Source organism: Nestor notabilis, unplaced genomic scaffold (assembly GCF_000696875.1).
Source record: "Nestor notabilis isolate BGI_N333 unplaced genomic scaffold, ASM69687v1 scaffold28469, whole genome shotgun sequence".
NCBI lineage: Eukaryota > Metazoa > Chordata > Aves > Psittaciformes > Psittacidae > Nestor > Nestor notabilis.
This window is the reverse complement of record NW_009945537.1, coordinates 5,712-28,339: the sequence shown is the minus strand read 5'-3', so window position 1 is coordinate 28,339 and position 22,628 is coordinate 5,712. Positions and strand designations below refer to the sequence as shown.

Genomic DNA, 22,628 nt, shown 5'->3' with positions numbered 1-22,628 from the left:
ATAGGCTACAGACTCAGAGCAACAGGCTTGGCTGCAAGGTTTCCCTCACATGTGGCTGAGACAGCGTGAACGGTGACGAAATCCCATTTTGTTCACAATACACCAACATTCAAAGGTTGCAGAGGGACTCCTCTGAGCCTGTACCCCCAGTGCAGGGACACTTATACAGAGGTGGGCTCATGACAGCGGGATGCTGGCTGCAGGATGGGTGAGTCCCAAGCCCTCTGTACCACATATCTCCAGGATGTAGGTGCAAGCTAAGAAGGGAGTAGCCCTGCTGGAGGAGAAACAGGCTGAGGCAATCCTGTGGGTATGAGACCACTTTATTTCCCATTTACCCACCACACCTGGGACCAACCAGGTGGCCATCAGCAGAGCCCACTGATGTGGAGGATGGGGCTGCCCACATCTCTCTGCTCCTCACAGGTTCCAAATCCCACCTCCTGCACACCCCATACAGGGCAGGCCTCTGCCTGTAACCTGCTGCTCTGCCTGGGTCAGTAGCTGCAGCCCAGCTCCGCTCCTGGGCGTTGGGACTCAAGAACCTCCCCAGGGCAACCTGAGGAAGGAAAAACACATCTTCCCTCACCCTGTAAAGCAGCACCCCCAGGAGTGCAGAGCCCAGCCTGGGAAGGGATGTGGCCCATCACCTGTGCTCTGGCAAATGCATCAGCTTTCAGTGTCCGAGCATTCACCTTTTTTTCCCTACCACATATCCCCAGTGCCGGTAGATTATTCCAGTGTGGGTCCCTGTGAATAATACATTCATCCACAGTCCTTCCCCCACTCCGTCCTCAGCAAGGCCTTCATTAGTTGAATACAGTGGCTCGGCTCCAGCACACACAGCTGCCGTCACTGCTGCAATTCTTTTGCCTTGAGAAAAAGCATATACAATTTAATATGCTCCTGGCACAACAGCTTTTCTGTAGCAGAGGAGGCGGGTTTGTTTATGGCTATTTTGATAGGGCAGCTTTCATCCGGACGCAGGTTCTGCTGCATCTCCCCGTTCACACAAGGCTGCCTTTGTTGGGCTGGTTCTCTTGTTCCTGAGGAACCTCTGGCCATTTTGGTACCTTCTCCTGCTCCCTGCAAATCTAAGTTTTAAAAAGCCCGCCTTGGCTAATCCTGTATTTCTCTAAAAGCTAAATCCTGGGCTAAGAGCCAGAAATGCAAAGGCAATAGGAGAGGGTGTGATGCTTTACTGGATATGTGTCAAGGATATGAACCATCCTGCCATCGCATGGGAATTTGGCCCATGGCAGCATGTGCTGGATGCATCTGAAGGTCCATGTCAGTGGGAGCAGAGCTCATGATGCTGCCGGTGGCCATTAGTGATGATTTACATTTGCCAGGCTTGGGAGCACCTCTATTGCTTTCCCAGACACCTTCAGCCTCGCCGGGAGCTACACGAATCATGTGTGGGGGCATGATTCCTTCCTGACTGCAGGACCAGGACTGGGGCTCTTCCATCTCTGTGGGAACTGGTGCTAAGAGATGCAGATTCCTCTCCAGCAGCAATTCCTGCAGTCATCATTACACAAGTTAAACTGTGATCAGAAACACATCTCCCTGCTTCCGCAGGGCAGGGAGGGGTGCAGAGGAGATGCACCTCTGGGCTGGAAAGTTTCAATCGAATAACCCAGAGTCTGCAAACGCAGCCAACTGCTTCTATCTGGCAAACTGCTTGAGCTGCCCCTGGATGAGAAGGAGAAATAATCTCTTGTATTTTTCAGCTGCTAAGTCTGTTCCCTCTTGCTGCTCTAGTGGAAATAAATGGTGGGAGGGTTTAGCCAGCACTAATTCATGGCTGCGTTCGATCTGAAGTCGCTGCGACTTTGTGCTTGGCCCACAAATACAACCGAGAAAATGAAACCGGCTAGAAATACAACTCATCATCCGATCATCGTAAACACATGGGAACGGAACAGAGTCGCTCTGTAGAGCACATAAATTCCACACATGTGGAGGAATGCAAAGCAGCTATTGTACCCCCTCTTTTGCAGATCCATTTCACTGTTTTCCCAGTTTATCTGGAAAATACATACTGCATGGTACTGTACGTCGTATTTCACTGCTATGCACCATGATGTCTTCTAATGGAACAATCGCCATGCTTGTAGTCTAAGGGGAATACAAAAGTGCTTTCAAATAATAACAATACATTTTCTGTATAAAGAGGATAGGGAGTAGCCACTTCCCAGAAAGGCTTGATTTCCCTCGAGCCAGCAGTATGGACATCCAGAGCGCCAGTAACAGCAGCAGTGGTGAGAAAATCCCTACCTCATCATCAGTCTATACATCCCCACTCCAACTGCCAGCTCCTGCAAAGAGCAGAGGCTCTTATAACCACCAAGGGTAAGGTGAATGTACCTAGCAGGTCCTGGCAACACGAGGCTCAATTTATCCCATCAGTGCTTGGGTGAGGGGCACTTCTTTTGGCAAAGCAACACTTCCGGCCTCAGACCGGAGCTGTGAGTAGAGTGGAGCAGCATTCTCGCAGCCCAGCTACCAGAGATCTCGCAGCATCTGCCAATTCATTCAGCACTGCTGGCCCATGCAGCAAAATGGCATGCTGCTGTTCCATGTTTGGAGACAGTTTATACTGGAATAGGAGCAGTCTTCTTGGGTAAAATTATTATTTTTTTCCTCCGTGAGAGCTCATGACTGTTTTAAAGAGAACTCCGCACACTTAAGGTTGACTTGGCACATGAGGATGGGACATGTGTTGCAGCCTGTCTTGGCAGCAGAGGCTCTCTGCGATACTTCTGCAGAGGATGACTTGAAAACAAGGATTAAAACACAGCTGGGAAGGGGCTGGAGCACTCAGAGGGGAAAAGTTACCCATGCGCTTCTGAGATAGGAGGCAGACTATGTGCCCAAGGAGACACTTGTGCTTTGCTTTCCTTTCCCAGGCAAAGTGCAGCCTCTTTTCTAAAAGCCAAATCCAGAATTTTAGACATCAGAAGAATCACTCTGATATTGGAGCCTGATCAAGCACAAAAAACATCCTCAGCCTTCACAAAAATACCAGATGGGTGCAGATGCCAGCTCCTTTGGCCAGGCTTTTCCAGAGAAGAGGCCAGCTTGTCATGCGAGTGCTGCATCCCAGATTAAACTCCGCCGAGCAGCAAAGAGAAACCCTTGGAGGAGGAGCATTGAAGCCAATTCATTCCCGTAACATCGGATTTTCAAGGCTACGCATACGCTCACATCCAAATATGTTCTCCAGAGGGAATTGGGACCTACAGAAGTGACTCTGGCTGTGGAAACACGAGTTTCTGAGCCGGCATGCGTAGTGGAAGAAGGTGAAAATGAGCTCCAGAGTTGCTGAATCATTAGAAACAAATCAAAAAAACATGCCTGGGAATGTCAGAGTAGATAATTCGGTCTCTAAATGGTAAGCTGGTCTTTGAAATATCAAATGTGAGCTTTTAAACTGGCTAGTGCTCACTGAGTCATAGAATCACAGAATAGTTTGGGTTGGAATGGACCTTCAAAGGTCATTTAGTCCAAGCCCCCTGCAATGAGCAGCGACATCAATGGTGCAACACCAGCTGCTTGGTCTTCCTACTCTGCTAACTCCCATCCGCATGTCTTTGGAACAGTCTCTGGGAACTCAGCTGCAGTGAGTTTGTGTTCATGTGGCACTGCCATGAACAGCACGCAATGGGAACTCTGGCTCTCTATAAGGAGATTGTCATGGTTCTGCCTCTGCACAAGAGAATATTTTCTCTCTCGGCAGCTACACAGAGATGTGTGCAAAGAACAAACATGGTCTCTTCCATAAACAGGTCAGTGAAAGGATTTATGCACTATTTAAGGCTTGAAACTGAATGCAATGTACACAACTTGCGCAACCTTCACAACAGCAGAAATGTCATCCTTCGTGTGATGACTCTGCTTCTGAAGACCACGTACTGCAAGGAAAACCAACCAGCAGCCAAAGAACAAACTGTCACACAAGGAGGTGACTTGGCTCTCTGCAACAGCTCCTGTTTTCCACCAGCACCTGAACATGTAACACGGTGTCACATTGTGCTTGAGGATCAAGGATTCACATGACTCAACAGCTTTAGGCACCCACTGCCACAAAGCGGTGGGAATGCTTAGAAGAGCTGACAGTAACCTGATAACACACTAGAGCCTGGTCAGCCACATGGGCCTTGTAAAAATCCTGGAGGTACAATTAGTTTCTATTAAAAAAAAGTCTTTTCTTTTGTCGTGGGACTCCTGAAATGGCTGTGACACAAAACCTACCGAAAAAAGAATGACAATGAGGAGTGGTAAGATGCTCTTTTCTGGGGAGCGTGGGCTGGCAACGTCCTTCTGGAAGAACCTCAGACAGAGTGGTCACTTGATTACTACATAATGTGAGTAATTCTCTGGGAAGACGAGTCCTTCCCTCCTGAATCATAGCAAAGGGGGGAAAAATAACACACTCCAAAAATGGAAAGCTGGACAGCCCTTGGGTGCCGGGAGCCGCCCAAGATTCCTGTGTGGGGGCTACCATAGAGAATCATAGAATGGCAGAATGATGAGAGCTGGAAAGCATCTTAAAGCTCATCTAGTTCCAATCCCCTGCCATGGGCAGGGACACCTTACACTAGATCAGGTTGCTCTGAGCCCTGTCCAACCTGGGTTTGAACACTGCCAGGGATGGGGCAGCCACAGCTTCTCTGGGCAACCTGTGCCAGTGTCTCACCACCCTCACAGGGGAGAATTTCTTTCTAGTATCTAATCTAAATCTCCCCTGTCAGTTTAAAGCCATTCCCCCTTGTCCTGTCACTACACACCCTTGTAGAAAGCCCTTATCCAGATTTGTTGTCAGCCTCTTTAGGCACTGGAAGCTGCTTTAAGGAACCCCTGGAGCTTTCTCTCCTCCAGGCTGAACAAGCTGAGGAAGCTGCATGGAGTGAGTCCACCAGCCCTGCACATGGACTTTGTTTATACTGGGGGGAAAAGGAGCAACATTTGGTATTTGTTCTTCCTGAAGTCTTCCTGCCGGCTCTACGACAGCCTCAGCAGCAGCCCTATGGGCTTTGAAGCTCTACAGAGGGTTCCTACGACCAGCGAGGCAGCTCACGTACTTCATGTTCCACATGTGCTGCAACACCTGCTAAATTGGCATCCAAACAACAACATGAAGGTCCAGGAGACACCTTGAACCCTTGTTTCTTTATAGAGACATATATGGTTACATTTAAACAGAAGATTTGTTTTTCTTCATGCTAATCCTCCAGAAAACCAGTTTGGTTTCCATTACTATATATAGCACTGGGATTCTTGGTCTATTTTTTGTCCCTTTGCATCTAATTATTTTCAGTAGAGTTCAAACTTTTTATGATATGCAGATTTTAACTAGAACATCTATTCATACAGACCTTATTATTCATAAATGCACAACGGCCGCACATAATGTAGAAGAATTTTATTCATACCATAATCCTGTCCCATCATCCACTGCAAATATTACAATTATCTTTAAAATGTCATTGAATATCATTTTGTTCCACTTACAGCATAGGAATCCTGGTGTTAAATGGTTACACTCCTCTTGAGATTGCTTATAACAGAACCATAATTCAAATGTGTTTTCCATGAGCTGTAAAGATTTAAAGCAAAGGATGTGGTGTGTGTGTGTGTGCTTGAGTAACTTCTAAACAGCGAGGCTAATACTTGGTGTCTAACAAGAAATGTATCTTGCATGGTATGCAAAACACTCACCATTTTTTACCAATACAACAGAAATGCAATAGGTAAAAGAACATCCATGAGTGACTGGTAGCCTTTAAAAAATATTTCTTTTAAAAATTGCACAAGAGAATACAAAGACAGTGAAGCAAATCGAAAGTTTTGCAAACACAAACATTTATCTATATATAGAATAGGGGTCTGCCTATAGAAATGTACGTGATAAAAATTGGAAGTTTGAAAAATGTGAATGGTCATATTTGGTAACACGTGCAGGAAGCACAACAGAATCATAATAAATAGTAGCAACGAATATACACTGACAGGATCTCTGAAAATATGCTGAAATAAATTAAGCACCTTGAAATGATGAGAGGCGTGTGAAGCCGAGAAGCAGTTTGCTCTGTAACGACCTCTGTGGTTACAGCTACTGGAGCATTGGGCCCTCTTGGTGGGAGTCAGTAGGAAAGTCCCAAGTTAGTTTTTGTTAATTCCAAAGAAGAAAGAACATTGCATGTCAGTAGAAGTAATTTTAGCCATGTTCTTCGCTAACACCTCTAGTTCTAAAAGGGAGACTGTTGCCTTATTTCACTGCAAAACCTTTGGCATGTACAAGATACAGAAAGTTTGTATGTACTCAAATGTTACCATAAAGAAGAAACAGAGTTTTGTCACAGCTGAGATGCAGGCAGTGCTATTTAGAGTAGCTGAGATGCAGAGCTTTGCTGCTGTTACCAAAGACAAGCTTTCCTTCAAGGGAAAAGCTTTGCAAAGAATCATCTAGATGCTCCCGCCTTTGAGGGCTGCACAGCAGAGGAAGGTCTGGATCTGCAAAAAGCTCCAACCAAGAGGAGACCCATGTCTAGGCAGGGCAGCAGCAACCACTAAGCAAGGCTGCCCACCCCTGGAGGGACCTGGGCTCTAGGAGCTTCTTGCAAGATCCTGGTGCTTTTGGTTTTGCAGTGTCTTTTGGAGGAGAGGCAGCAATTCTGAAGCATGTATTTGGCTTTCAGAAAACCCTAAAAAGTCCTAAAATTTAGTAATATACAAAATGAAAGGCATTTAAGTTTAATTAAGTGGACCTTATAAAAACAAACTCTGAGGTGCCTCTGAGGTGCACCTGGCACCATCTCTTCAGCATTACATACAATATTCAGAGAAGTGGCTGAGGATACTTCTGCAGATAAGTATGTTTTGAAGCCCACTTAATTCAGCAGGGATGTTCTTGCTGGACTTTTAAGGGATCTAATGCAAACCCTCATTTAAAAAGATCTGAGGACAAATAGCTTGGGTCCTAAAGGCTCTGTCTGAATTCTTAGAAACCATTGTCCCCTGACCTCTTCACACAGAAGACTGGAGCAGGCTGGTTTAGCATATCCTACAAAGCAGACCTGAAAGGGCTTGTAACGTGGAGGAATATGGCCCCTGTATCTAAGCTACAAACAAAATGACTCAAAAGCTCTATTTTTCCCTGGCTTGCTGGAATGATCAAAACCTTCCTCCAGCCTTCCCTCTTAAACTCTGCCACTGCCACTCACCCTGTGGGATTTCAGAAACCTCCAGTCTAGAACCAGTGAAAAGTCTTTTAAAAGTGACAGGCAGAGGGACATTTCCTGATGAAAGAAGCTTGACAAAAGGTGAATAAGAACAACTATAAAGATAATGAAGGAAATAGAAATTCATATGTATTTTAAATAGTTAAAAACACAGTTTTAAGCTACATGATACAACAATAGGTAAAAATCTTGCCTGCAAGCCAAGAGCCTAATCTTCCCCAAAGCTAGTCTTATCCAAACAGTTGTCTTCCTACTTACATGATACATGAGATTTGAACTGACATCCACTACGTGACATGAACAGAAAAAATATGTGTAAAATGCACACTTTTAATCTTTTTCCTCATAAAGCTATGGAGCTGCACAGAGCAAATTTAAGTGCACAAGGTCACACAGAGGCAGCTTTCCAGAAGGAATCATTTAGACGGTGAGCGAAATGAAACTGTTGTATCTCTGAATGTTTCTCTTGAGGATTTCGGAACAAGGACCAAGCACTCGTTCGAAGCGGGGCCGGTCCAGCTTTACACACTTCAGGGGTCCACGTGCCACCACTGTAGCAGCCCGGGGCCGATTGAGCAGCAGTGCTATCTCACCTAGAGACAGGGATAAATACACGCTCTGTGATTCTTTTTTGGAGGGTGCATATTCAGTTGCTTCAGTTGTAGAACATCTCCCTGTATGTATCTTATGATAGACACTCTACATAATTCTGTCGACAGTACAAGTGCATCACACATGCATAATGCATGCATGTAAAATGCCTTTGAAAACACTTTCAGACTGTTTTGCTGGTTCTGGATCTGCCTCCTGTCAGCTACACTGGTGTAAACCAAGCAACAGTTTCAGCTCCACCGACATCTCTCAGTATTGCTGAGAGCAGCGGCTGACCTACACATAACCCCTCTCGTGTCAAAGAGTAGAACATTAATTAGGACAATGACTATTTGACATAACTCCACGTGCCTGTCTTTCTGAACCATACCTGAGCTGAATTTTCTTACCAAAATAATCTGATGGACCAAGTCTTCCCACTTCCACGTACTCCTCGTTGTCAGACCTGCGCTGCAGAACAGAAGCTGTGCCCTGGGGAGGGAAGTGCAGAGGCAGTTGTTATGCTCTAAAAAGTATTGAGTCCTAAGTATTTCTTTTTGCATGTCACACTTACAGAATCACAGAATATTTAGGGTAGCAAAGGACCTTAAAGTTCACCCACTTCCAACCCCCCTGCCATTGACAGGGACACCTCACCCTAGACCATTTCGCCAAAGGCTCTGTCCAACCTGGCCTTGAACACTGCCAGGGATGGAGCATTCACCACTTCGCTAGGCAACCTGTTCCAGTGCCTCGCCACCCTCATAGTAAAGAACTTCTTCCTTACATCTAACCTGAACTTCCCCTGTTTAAGTTTGAACCCATTCCCCCTTGTCCTATTGCTACAATCCCTGATGAAGAGTCCCTCTCCAGCATTCTTGTAGGCACCCTTCAGATACTGGAAGGCTGCTATGATGTCTCCATGCAGCCTTCTCTTCTCCAGGCTGAACTACTTTAGTTCTGCTATGGGAGATGACAATTTCAGTCAGTTCCTTGTAAATCAATAAAAGCAATTAAAGGATAAAAAAAATTAATCTATCAGTATTGCAAATGATTTCTCCCTTACAAACTATTCGGATGCAGATTCAGCTGACTCAGAAGAGGAACAGGTCAGACCTCAGTTACTCCTGTTTAATTAATGGCTCTCATGCTGTGCTAATGTATGCTTGAATACACTTTAAAAATATATTCTGGGTGGATGCAGAACCTTACAAGAGACACAGAAAAGTTTTACATCAAAAGGAATAAAAAAGGCCATTTTCCCAGACACAACCTTGGAACACGATTTTGTAAGACAGCAACTAGAGTTTATTCCTCACTGGATCATTCAGGGATCTGTTGCTGAAATGGTTGGTAAAGGGAGTTTTTAATGCTTGTTGCAACAAAGGGTGATTATTTTTTTAGTGGCTTTGCCCGCTTGTGGCCTGTAGTGATCTGGACACCTGCGAGTCAGTCACTGGAGAGATGGAATGTGTCTTGCCTCCACTACCCTTAATAACTGCTGTACTTGACACATGCTAATACATGTCAAAACTCAGTTGCAGTCTATTTAAACCTTCAAAGAGGTTTTACATGCAGAAATATTCTAACCTGGAGGAAATCTTAAATTATTGTGGCAAAAAGCTTTTTTAGAGGAACAGAGAAAGTATCTGCTTATCTGGAAAAAAAATACAGTAACATATGAAATTATCTTCTAAGTCCAAAAGCATAGGGAAAGGCAAAACATTAACACATTTTAATGAAATTAAAAATATTTTTAAAAGCCATGGTTTTCAAACAGACTGGAGAGCCATTTTTTGACAGTGCAATTGAAGAGCATTGATGTTAAGATGGTTTTTAAGATTTTCAGCTTGGAAAGTAATACTTGAGGGCTGATTGTATCCCAGCCAGGATGGGGAAGGGGAGGAGACACAGTAATGATGCCACTTATTGGAAAAAAATCACATAGCTCCCTCCAATGCAGAGTATTCAGTGCAAATGCAAACATCCTGCAGCTTCCTTCCACCAAAAGAAACCTGTGTGCCTCTGGGTATGGTGGGGGCCCGAGGAGACACTGAGCACCCTGAAACACCTGGGCTTCAATGCAGTTAAAGGCACTCAGCACCCTGCAGAACCAGCCCTTCACCTTTGCACTGTGTTTAAATACACCCTATAGTATCCCAAACATCGTCTCTGAATTGCAAATCTGAACAGCAATGTAAGGCTGCTTCAGGTATTGCTTTTGCTCTTCTAGGACCTGGGGGCCCAGGAATAACCAAAAGTAGTAGAATATCCACTATTATGTAGCAAATGTTCATAATTTGCTGCTTCTGAACAAGCACAACTAAGCTGCTGTAATACCGTTGTATTGCATCATGACCTATTTCATAACAGGGTTATTTTTAAGCCCATATACTTTACAAACTGCTGGGCCACTCTCTAGATTAATTTATGTGCTATATAAATGAAAAGGCAAATCTTATTTCTTCTGTAAAGCTTCCAGCAAAAATTCTTTATCCTTGATACAACTAAATTGTCTCGCCAAAGCTGCTGTTTTCCAAGATCTTCCAGTAAATCCGTAAGGGCATGAAGATGCAAAGACAGTGTAATGACGTTTGTTATTCACACTTACTGCAAGTTTTCAGAACAAATACACATTCATAAGCAGCATTCTCGGAAATACCCCATACAGGGCATAGTGCATATATCGACCTTGCTCTTGCCAAATGTCCCATCAGGTGCAGATTCCTATGTTGCTGCTGTTCGATGGATTCAGCTTCAGAATCACTTCCAGCCCCTGTCCTCCTCTCTGTCCCCATCTGGAGCCTGGCAAAAATCTAACCCCTTGACCCAAATAGCTGTCTGCAATCCATGTCTCCAGTCTCTTTCCCAAAACTATTAGTTTTTAAGCTTTTATTACATATGTTTTATTACATAAAACAAAAAAAAAAATATCCCCAAAGTAATCATATTGACGGCCCAGGTCAAACAAAGAAAGGACTCAATTCCACACTGCCCACCTTGAGCACGTTGCTGTAAAGGTAATCACAGTATCAAGCAATATTGCTTTCATCTCCCACAGTGTCAGCTTTTATTGTGGCTAATATTTTTTTGACAGGGTCCATATGATATAGGACTCCAATAAGTCAGTCTTCTGAAGCAATTTCTTCCACTGTTCTTCTACAGTCGGCCTTTTTAATCCAAGAAACACCATGATATCTGTTGGAGGAGGACAGATGTGTCTGGCCTCCACAATAAACACTGGGCTTGGCAGGATAAAGCAATGCATATTCCAGATACATATTTTTCCATTCTTGTTTTAACAGTCACATAGGCTTTTCCCGTTGCCCAGTGAGAACAGGTCTATCACGGAGCAAAAGAAGTTTCCTGAAAGCCTGACAGCAAGCACCCAGATGTAAGATCTGATTACACTGCCTGGCCTCGCGTTGCACCAGCCACCAGCTCCACAAGTACATCCTGAGCATTGTCAGAGTGACCTTCACGGGAAGACTGTCCACACCATGAAACAAAGAAGATGTATTTATAATTATCTATCTGTATCACCTTCATTTTCCATGTGTTATCTCTGGAATCAACACTATTCTGACTGTATTAGAGGAAGAGACCAATTGCAGACAACCAGTGTAACCAGGGAAAAAATAATACAGAAATAAAATAATATAGAATAAAATACTACAGAATAAAATACCACAGAACAATCTTTTATGACCTATATACTTAATGAAGTTGTCATACTAAATGGATTCAGTGCTAGCTCCTACCCCGACTCCCATCACAGGTTTCATGGCTGTATTTCATTCTACTTGTCAAATCTTTTCGACAGTTTTTGAGCTTTTTATCCTTCCTTCCTGTGCTTTAGCAAACCTTTCCTCCTATAAATGATAGGACTGACCAAAACTCCTGAGCCCTGTCCCAGGAGGTATGGGCGTTATCTAGCAAGGATTCAAGGGGCTTATCACTCTCACTCCCAAAAGCATTTGGTCTCAGTGAGAAAGATTTCCCCTTAAATGGCACACAAAACTTGGCAAGATCAGTCTCTCTGAAATAAACTGCAAGATCCTAGATTTGCAGGATCAGGCTATTTAGTGCTGCTCAATTTAAAATGCTGTCTTGTACACTGATGGCCGTTATAGTCTCCTGCACTGGCAAGCAAGCCCTATGGAGCACAGGCTCAAAGACTGTTGGGAAGTTTGACACCACCATTCAATAAATCAGCACTTTGTGATAATAGTAAACTGAAAGCAGACAGGCATGTCTTTCGGCTAGCAGACACTTGGGAGTGAAATTATGATCTTTGGTGGATCCAGGAATATTCCCTTTCAGTCACTGAGGAGTGCCTGTATTCCCAGGAACTGATCTCATTAACCTTCTCTCCTCTTTTCCAAGTAAACACAGGCATCTTATTGCAAAAACAACAAGAGCAGGAGTTCCAAAAGCAATGTGCCATCACCACCTCTCTGCCGTCCTCACCCCACGCACCTGCTCACTCCCTCTATCACTGCTCTGTCACCGTGCTGAGTATTTACTTGACTCTTTCAAATGCATCAGTAGTTTGTTTTGTAAAAATTTATGGCTCAGGTACGGCACCATAATTTAAGATATAAAAAATAAATTAAAGTTTATAATCCATGAGCTCCCATCCTCTCCAAAGTAATGAGATTTTGATAGATGTTTCACTTTTAAACTCTAAGACCATACAGATGAGTGAGACACCCTACAGCATAAAGACAGAGATCTGGATCAACACTGAGATTCCCATGCCCTATCCTGCATGTACTTATAAGCACTAATTGCTTCAGGACCCCTATTTTTATGTTTAAGTATGAATCCTATAGCCAGCAGTTGGCCTAAGTAGCCTGGCTACAAAAGGCAAGTGTTCCTGAAGCTAAAAACTGAAATCCTCTATTTTTAGCTCTATTCCAGCTTGGTGGAGAGATGGGATCATGCAGTGGACACCTCTGGATGGGACTGGCTGTGCAGTGTGGTCCTTCACCAGGGGCAGTGGGTGGGAATGGAAATTCAGCACTGTTTAAAAACTTTCTGGTTTAAAAGTCAATCTTGTTGATGTTTTGGTTTTGCTGCTCTAACCTCCCATTTTAGCAATCATTAAAAAATACAGTAAGGCTCCATCTGTAATAAAGTACACATTTATCATTATGAAAATTGAAGACTATTTTTACTACCGTGAGTGTATGTAACGTCAATGTCTATGTCCTTTTGATATACTAAGGATACAGAATAAATGTCTACTTTTTAAAGAAAAGAATTTTAATTTTCCTAAACAGGAAGCTACTATTTCTATTTCCATTTTTATTTCATATTTTTACTTACTGTTTTTTTAAAAGTAAAGCATGGAAGACAGTAGTTTTTTCCCATGCCCTCAAAATGTTACACTTTTATCCTAGTTTTGAGCTTAGAAAGTTTTCCTAACCTATTTTATTTTTCTCTATCTACTAGAAAAGAGCAGTGCAGTCTATAGAATTAGAGACGGAAAAGGTCAGGCCGATCCATCTGCTATTGCTATTAACTCTATCAATTGCTATTATGAACATACCTTTGCTCTTTCTCACTTTGTTAATCTGCACACACTATAATTCACACATTCAAAAGATAAGTTTCCCCTCACTCCGAAGTCACACAAACCCTCATTATATGTTGCTATTAAATCTTTGCAAAGTTACTACAAAAGATGAAGGAAGAGGCTGTGAAGTGGTATAAAAGTCTCTTGTTCACATAGTGAAGCAGATGGGACTGGATGGAAGCTATAGCAAATCTGAAATGAATTAAAGGATCTTTCACGCAGTATGATTCTGGGAGTATTTTATTTAATTGCAGGCAAGACGAGGTTTGTGGAAGTAATATCTTTTGTTAAACCAACAAGTATAGCTATAAAAGGGAGAAGAGCCTTTGGGCACACATGCTTTTCTTCAAGTTGCCTATTTCTACAGATATAGCTAACAAAATGTGCCACTTACCTATCTACAAACACTGTCTGGGCAATGTTCTTACACTATTGAAGCTACAACCATAATAAGTTGCACCTTATTTAATCTATTTACCTGGTTATTGGTTCACACATGCAATTAAATTAATCATAGAACATCTCCAAATCATTACATTAAATTAAGGGGAGTCAAAACCTACAGCTCCCAATGCTACAAACCTCCTGGAAATAGTGATTGCCTGGTGAATCTGCAAGACCTGCTAAGATCTGCCAGCTGATGTTTCACCCTCCACCTTGAAAAATGATCATTTAAATCAGTTCAGTTGTCTTAAGTGAAACCTCAAGCAACTTTGGTCCAGTTTGGCAAGCTTTACTTTTAGGACTATTATGTATGATGTGCCTGTTGTAATGGCTGGTGAGTGGGTAAGGGCTGCAAGAACAGACCTCAGGTTTGCACTGGCTGAAAAAGTGGTGATTGTTTGGTTTGCTTATCTCTAGCAAGTGAGTTCTTTTCTGCATCCATTAGGGTTTACTACAGATTACAGTGTGAGACAATGCCCAAACTAATGAGCTACTGAGAGCTTCTGGAAACAAATATACAACATTTTACACATTCAGCTTTTTAAATTTGGGCATGACTCTAGAAATCTTGAGTGCCCCTGACTGCAGTGGATTTTCAGAAAGCCAGCACCTTGGGAGTATCATTAGGATTAATAATACAAGGTCAAATGAGCTTAAAAGGCAACATTAGTCCCATACAATCTCCTTGGGAGAGAGCAATGCTGCAAAAAGTGCCTTTACATTTCAACAACCACAGTGTCAATGTATATGATTAACGTTACATTGTCATTGTAATATTAATGCATCATGATCTTATTGGCTATAATTCTCAACAACACTGCAATGTAGCAAAGGTGGAAAGGAAACGTCACTACCCAGCTAGCATGGATTAGCTCTACACACTTGGTATCAAACAATCTGCAGTTTGCTGTGTGTACCAGCTCTATCACACCTGTAGAACACTACCATATGTATGTCTAAACTTTCACCACTTCTGCTATTTAGGCACATTTATATGAGTTTAGGAATAATAACCAGACTCAAAAGGAACAAAGCCGTCTAGAGCTGTCACCAAAATAGCCACAAACATAAAGGTACTTTTTAAATCACAATCAATCATAAACCAAGTGTAGCTTAAACAGCAGAAACAACTGAGCCACAGGGCATTTCCTAGGGATATAGGAGAGGCCAGGGTTAAGGCCCAGACATGACTACACCCAGCCCACCATTAATCACCAGGAAACGCCTTTGTCTTGATCGTTCAGTATTTAGAATCATAGATGTTTGACATGGGAAGGCCTTTTCAACAGTTTTGTTCATCCTCCTACTGCAGTCTCTCAAACAATTTTCCCTTTCAGTATTCCTTTGATACAGACTGCATTAAACCTGTACTGTAGCTATGCATTCCCCTTGAAGGGAAATGTTGGTATTAGATGGAAGAAGACAAGATTCAGGCAGAGAGAGACCAGTAAACATAGTGAATAGCCAAAAGAAGCATAGTATACTGCACCAACTTCAATTTGCTTCATGCACGAGACCCCTGCAATACTTAGGCAAAATAAAGTGGGTTTTGCCCAGAGAAAAAAAAAATGGGGCTTTTTTGTTGTTGTTGTTGTTGATGTTAAGCCTTTTCTGTTGAAAGGCTTTTCAGAATCAAAACATTAAGTTTTATAGTCTTTTGACTTCAAAATGTTGCCCTTGAGCCACAGCTGCAGAGCTAACATCAGGCTAGATCATGCAGGTGTCCAACAGAGGCATACAGAATTATAGAATCACAGAACGGTTTGGTTTAGAAAGGACCTTAATGCTCATCCAGTTACAAACCTGCTAGACCATGTCACTCAAAGCTCTGTCCACCCTGGCCTTGAACACTTGCAGGGATGGGGCATTCATAACTTCCTTGGGCAGCCTGTTCCAGTGTCTCACCACTCGCACAGTGAAGAACTTCTTCCTTACATCTAACCTATATCCACGTTGCAGGGGAACACAGGACTTTATCGACAGTCATCATCATCCCCCATCACAAAATGGAGGGACACCACAGTGACCTTTGTGCTTCCAAGTCATACAGTGCCACGGTAGTCCCATTCTTGTCTTGAATTCCACCAGCTGCCAGTTGGGACTGGGAAGCCTGGGAGCAAGGGGATGGTGACAGAGGGATAAGGATACCACCTCTGAGCCCTGGGAGGAGCCCCTTGCCTGGGGTATGATCCTCCTTGGCTAGTTGTCCTGGCTCCATGCCCAGAAAGCTGGGAAGCAGTTGCACCACAGCCCAGCATTTGGGGTCCCTTTGCATTTTTATCTTTACTCTGTTCTAGGATTTTAGTTGTCCCTTTTCTTACACGTGCAGTCCACCTGTCGCAGGGGTAATGAAAAGCAGAACCACCCAGTAAAGGTGGGCTCAGATGCTGGGTTTTAATGAATCATCCCAGTGATACTTGGCCTTGACTAATCAGTAGCTTCTGTGGGAAAACAACTGAATTAATATTCATCCTGGTGCCACATTTTAAAGACCGTCTGTGCCAAGCGCTGTGGATTATTGGCAACAAGGCACTGTTTTCCTCCCTCAGACATGTCAGCCTACAAAGCAATAAAAGTCACAAAGGAAAAAAAATGTTGCATTTTAGAGATTCTTTCTTTCTACAAAGCTAGCCATTATCTCGACTCTCTCTGAAGCCAGGAAACATCCACTGAGTCAACATAAAAGTGATTCTGTAATGGGTTATTCATCAACTGTTCATATTTGTGACTGACCTGACAAGGCTCATCTCCTGCAAGCAAACACTGCAGAGCGCCTACACCTACAGCAGGGGCAGGGTTGAATGTATTGGAGAGAAAACAAGAAAACAGTGCTGAACCTCCCTCACCCTGCCCGCAAAATCCTTTCTGGTGAAAATCGTTTTTAGCTGTTAATGTTGTTTTACGGCCCAATTACTCCTACCACCATCTGCTTCTTTGTGAAAACATTCTGTAGATGCTGAAGTAACCAGACCAAGCAAAAAGCTGAGACAGACATCGTCACTAAAAGTCTCATAACTAATGCTGTGACCAGGGCTGGGCGAGCAGCTGTGGCCAGCCAGAGCAACAGCTTCTGAGTGAGACATAAAACTTGGAGCAATCTGGGGGAAGGAATGAAGAGAGTTTTATCACAGAGATCAGGAAAATCTCCCATGGAAAGCTCTCTCTAAGTCCTTTCAGTTGGTGAATCTTGTGTATTTGAAGGACAAAATTCTGAAACTCAGAAGGAAAAACTCATGCACTCAAAGATGCCTCTTCCTGGAGCACACTGTGGAAAGCCTTGCACGCTCCACAAAATCCACACTACACAGCTGATGAATGAGCCCTAAGTGGTATACACTTTCAGCAAGCCTGCAGTCATCTCAATGGTATCTTTGCAGAGGAGGGACAAAAGCCATCACAGTAACAGACAGCTTTAACATGATCCAGAAAAAGGGATGCACTCCAGCAGGGATTAGGAAATTCTCCATGCCTCTTCCACCAGGTTAGACAGCACTGTATTTCAGGTCTTGTTTATACTGCAGTATTTTTGCTTAAAGACAGAGAAGCACTTCTCAGGACAGAGCTCCCAGCTCCTGAGACAGCAGATGCCTTTAATTTCAGTTTAGATTTAATGCGCCTTGGGCCATAAAATTCTTGGTCACATTGACTCAGTGCTTTGAATCAGGGCTTGTGAGCTTGGCCTTCAATGCCAAAAGAGCTTATAACGATCCTGAGAACCTCCTGAAAACCTTGAGGGGTAAACAACCTGTGCTGCTCTCCTTACTGACAGAGAGGTGTTTCATTACCTCTGCTGCTTTTGCAGACTTCTATGGTAGGAAGACACTACTGGACAAGACTAACAAGAGAAGAGTTAAAGCATCAACCATACGTTAAAGCAAGTATTACCCAAGTAAAAATCACAGGCTGTTTTGAACAAGGAGAAACTCTAGCACTCTGATTTTTATGAAAATTGAAATGGAGCATGTGTATATATTAAGAATGAAACTGCCATTTACTAACTTCAGATTTTACTTCTCTGCACACCAAACAATATTCCAGTTTTCCATGTATCCTATAGTGGTAAAAGGCCAGGGTGTGTCTGCATTTCCAGCATAAACTTCAATTTTATGGGTTTACAAATCAGATGGTTTAAATTACAGCTGAATGAGACTGAAGACTCCTACACAAGTTGTCATGTTGAAAGAGAACTGGGGAAACATTCATACACATTTTTTTTGTGCTGGGTATAGCATGTGCAAAGGAGAGGTTATGAAAAGTACTTTCAAGCTTTTGAGAATTGTATGGCTAGACTGCATTCTCCCAGTTTTGCTTGAAGACCTAAGTTTACCAAGGTCCTAGTAACACAGAGTAACACAGCAAGTCCTGCATGTACCTCATGATGTTGGCATAAGCAGTGTCCTCACCAACATCCGGGAAGACAACTAGCATATCACTCCTCAGCTGCCATTTTAGCCCTTTGGGACTGCTGATAGCATCATTCCTGGGATGGCTTTTATGTTACAGCTAAGGATCAGCAGTTCTTGGCTGCTTTCCAAGAGAAGACAAATCTTTTGGACTGTGTAGCCAAAGACTGCAAATATTCCTTTAGCCTGTAAATAATCTTGCATTTCTATTCTTTGCCAACCTTTAACTTAGGAGAGACTTTTATACAAAAACAAGGGAAGAAATAAGCAAATTTCAGTCAGCAATACAAAGCGCAAGTGACTTCCACATAATCTAGGTTTTCAGGAGGTTCTCAGGATCGTTATAAGCTCTTTTGGCATTGAAGGCCAAGCTCACAAGCCCTGATTCAAAGTAACACCCACCATTTTGGAGTAGATAAAAGGATGGTCAGTTGATGTGTTAGTCTGGGACACTGCCCATAGGGCTAACACAGCTTCTCTGCCTTAGACTTTCTGTGAGCAGAATCATGAGGGTCCAGACCTTCAAGGCACCTAATTCTTGTTGATTGTTCTCAGCTTTTTTTTTCAGCAGGAACGAAGAACTATCTTAGTTCCTGTGCCTGTGCCTCAGACTGCACCATGCAACACGAGGGTTGCTTCATGCACCTCATCACACAGACTAGTGAAGATAAACCCCGTGGAGTTCATGAGGTGTTCATGTAAGACAGTTAAGCAGCTAAGAAACAAGCTGGTTAAAAGGTTTAATATTTATATATACCACAGTTATTATGGCTTTTAAAATTATTTGGCCATACTACATGGATGTGCTGGTACAGGTGAGAATTTTTTTCCATAACAATTGGCTGTGTACATTGGTTTTACATCATTTTCCTACCCATCAGATTTCTTCTTAGAAAAAAACCCCACCTTTTCATAATATAAAAGCTGTTTTATCTTAATGGCCTTGTAGAAGGATGATGCAAGAGGACTTCATTCTGATTGTGGACTCGAGATTGAGTCATGACTGGGTTTGACAGTATTTTTTAAACTGTACATTTTTAACCTATTATACATTATTCTTCAGTCTCTGGGTTCATAGCAACTCACAGAATTTACATACAGTTGTCCTGGTTTCTGCCACAAATGAGGAACAAAATCTGCAAAGTTCTAAAATAGCCTAGAAATATTGGCTAATCTGAAGTTTCACAAAATTGTTAAAGAAAATGGTTCATTGTACATCACTTCTAAGGTTTCAGATTTTGCAGACTTTACTGTAGGTGACTGTACTGTGGTGGTTATTAGTGGGGCTGAAAGAAAGAGCTGGAGGGAAGAGCCAAAAGCTGCAGTCACTGACAGGTCCTTCGTAGCTGGTGGGAAAAGGAAGGGGAGCAGCCAGTTGCTTCCTGTGAAACACTGTCCCTTTCTGACAGGAGAGATAAGGATGTGCTCAAGATACATACATGGATATTCCATGTGTAGGCAGCCTGATCCACTGCCCATGAGAGTCAAAGTTAAACCAAGTTTAACAAGAGCTGGACTAAGGAGACGTTTCAGTCCCTTTTACTCAGCAAAACACTTCACCTTCATCCCTAGCCAGGATGGGACCCAATCATACACCTAACATCCAATCTTTGATGTCAGCTGGCCATTAAAAATGACATCCTGAACACAGATGAACTTTGTAGCAGAGTCAATGGAAAAGCTATTGCTTCAGCACAACTACGTGAAATCAAAAATTGAATGTACCTTTCCTGTAAGAGCTCTACAGGAAACAATGTCTCTGCAGTTAAAAATAAGCAAAGTTCAGAGCCCTTGGTGACTGCTGGTTCTGTTGATTTGGCGCATGTTGTTTATTAGGTATATTAGGAGTCACTGTAGACTGCCTTTGACAAACATTTTTGGTATCAACAAAATCACAGTAACACTAAGCAGTTCAGATTGTAGCCTTTGAAACTCCTTTTTTAGACAACATTCATCTTCCTAATTAATAATTAATCGTACTGTGTTTTTAAAGAGATTATCAGGTGTGATAGCAGAGTGTGCCTAAGGCAGTGACTTCATTAACCATACGGAAGAAGTTTACTTTGTAGTTCTCCTGCCTGTCGCAGGGGTAGGTGCCAAAGGGGTCTCTCTTAGGTTAGAAAGTCAAAGAGCAACAATTTAGAGCAGGAAAGAATTGGGCTATTATTTTTCTTTTTTCTTCTCCTTCTTAAGGAGCTTTTAAATCATAAATCTTCAGATGCTTGTTGTTCAGTTCAAGACTCAAGTCGAATTTTCCTACAAAAACACCCAGTTCTGTGAAGAACCGAGTGCCCTTCCGACTTAGACTAAGGACCTTCCTCTGTTGGTGCATGTTACCATGGTAGGAAGAGTTTACAAACACTGTTCCACCTAACAAGGGTTTGAACTGCATTTGTGCAGAGGCGCTCCATAGCGTGCCAAGAGTGTCAGCGAGGCTGGAAACACTGATTTCACCTACAGGACAGTATCTCAAGTACGCTCTCAGCAAGAACTCGCAGCGGATCCTGCCCAGACCAGAGCCAGTTTGTGGCCCCGACTTGAAATGTCAACAGCAGCATGAAAGCTAGCAGCACCCTGATGACTACAAGACTGTTTTCAATGTGATCTGCCAAGAACAGTGCTGGACAAATAATCATTATCAATTAATTGCATTCATTTCTGTCAATGAGGCAGCTCTATGCATCAATTCTTGAAGGATTTCTGCACTATCAATGATACTTTTTCTCTTATTTGTCAGTTTTGCTATAACCATTGCCTGGTTTCAGTACTGGTGGATACTTTATGCTTTTTCCCATTAAGCTTTTGCTCACCTTGATGAAATTAGGATGATTCCCACGATGGGGAAACAGGGAGGGTTTAACGTTCTGCCCACAGGCTGGACTGATAATACAGATGAGACTGAAAATCAGACACCCTGACTCTGCCTCCTCTCTAACCAGCAGGATAACAAAGAACAACCCCCTAGCTTTTCTAAAGAGCTTTCCACAAAGGAGTTGCAGAGAAGGGTGCAACTACCCCCTGTAACTTAGCACTCATCTGCGATTAAATATACTAGTTTTTAAAGTTAAAAACAAAAATCTAATGTGAAACTGCTTGATACAATGGGTCCATTTCTCCTTGAATTTTCTCCTGTGAATTATCTTCTATTTTTAGGTCTTTTATTTTTAGGCTGCTGCATGCTATCGCTGGGCAGCTCAACCAACTATTAACTGGCAATGTTATACTCCTCATGCAGCTTCATTTCTTTGCTTTCTGCACCACTTAAACCAACCTGTCCTCCAAGGAGATGACAGGCTACGGAGAGAACATTTAAAGGACAGTTACAAGCTGTACTCTTCAGGTGCAGTGTGGCACTATTATAAACCTTTTGCTGTTCTCTCCTCCTACACCTGCGCACATTTCTGTCTGTGCAGGCATTTTTCTTAAGCCATGTCAAACTTTATGGAGTATTAGGGCCATATGGCAGCAGTTCAGCAAGCTCTCAGTATGCAGCTGAGATTAAAAGACTTCCTGAGCACAGCCAGTGGAGTCCCGTGACAATATCCGCGTGCTGTATACAGTGCTGGGTCATGACAAGTAGATCCAAATGGTCTGATATGGGGAAGGGTGGGAGCTGGAAAACCCAGCAGGGCACTTGATGGTGCAGGCCCCTGCACTTCTGGCAGCTGCATTATGGACTTCAAGGTACTGTGCCACGCAGCCAAGTTCAAAGCTGAACTTAAGAGAGTCGTACATGATCTTAACCGCTATTTTTAATACTATTATCACTACCTTTCTCAGTAACCTAGACAACAGCAAAACCCTCATTTCTTTCCAGTTTCAGAGCACTACTACACTAGCTTGAACTACTGTTCGAGCTGAAGTCAGTGGCAAAGCACGAGTTGGGAATAAAATCAGCCCCCGTTCAACTGGCATTTCATTTAAAAAGACTTATATTTGCTGGGATATTTAACTCCACAAAGCTCACATGCCTTTGCAAGCTACCACTTTAAAATGCTAGCTAAAAATATTTGTGTTATCTGAAGTCAGATGCATAAATCCTCCCTACTGCTGGGTACACAGTGTGGCAGTGTACAATACAACTGCAAATTTATTTGTTAGAAACTGTACATCTGTTATGATTTACGCTTGCCAAAATATAATTCTTTATGGCAACAATTGTTTCATGGTGCTTAAAGTTTTTCACCTCTGTGCCAGGAATCTCATATGGGATAATTCCATGACCTTGGAATCCAGCAGATACATTCCACATCTGTCTGGTCTGGGAAAGCCCGAGTTTGTTGTGTGAAAATCATAGTGGGAAAATAAGACCTGGAAATAGCTGAAAATACAGTAACTGCAGGGCTGCTTCTTTTTTGGTTT

The 22,628-nt window shown here is 42.8% G+C and overlaps 1 protein-coding gene across 1 annotated transcript in view; it reads right to left on the bottom strand.

Annotated features, from left to right (window-relative positions):
• Nucleotides 1–7,317: 7,317 nt before the first annotated feature.
• The window catches only part of LOC104412263 (cAMP-dependent protein kinase type I-beta regulatory subunit), an 18,805-nt gene continuing 3,494 nt past the window's right edge, over nucleotides 7,318–22,628 (bottom strand). Inside the window, exons 2-3 of the mRNA XM_010022918.1 lie at nucleotides 8,249–8,330; nucleotides 7,318–7,840 (exon numbers count right to left, since the gene is read on the bottom strand). Of these exons, the coding sequence (XP_010021220.1) occupies nucleotides 7,668–7,840; nucleotides 8,249–8,330 (255 nt within the window). The 3' untranslated portion in view covers nucleotides 7,318–7,667. The remainder of the gene's footprint in view (nucleotides 7,841–8,248; nucleotides 8,331–22,628) is intronic.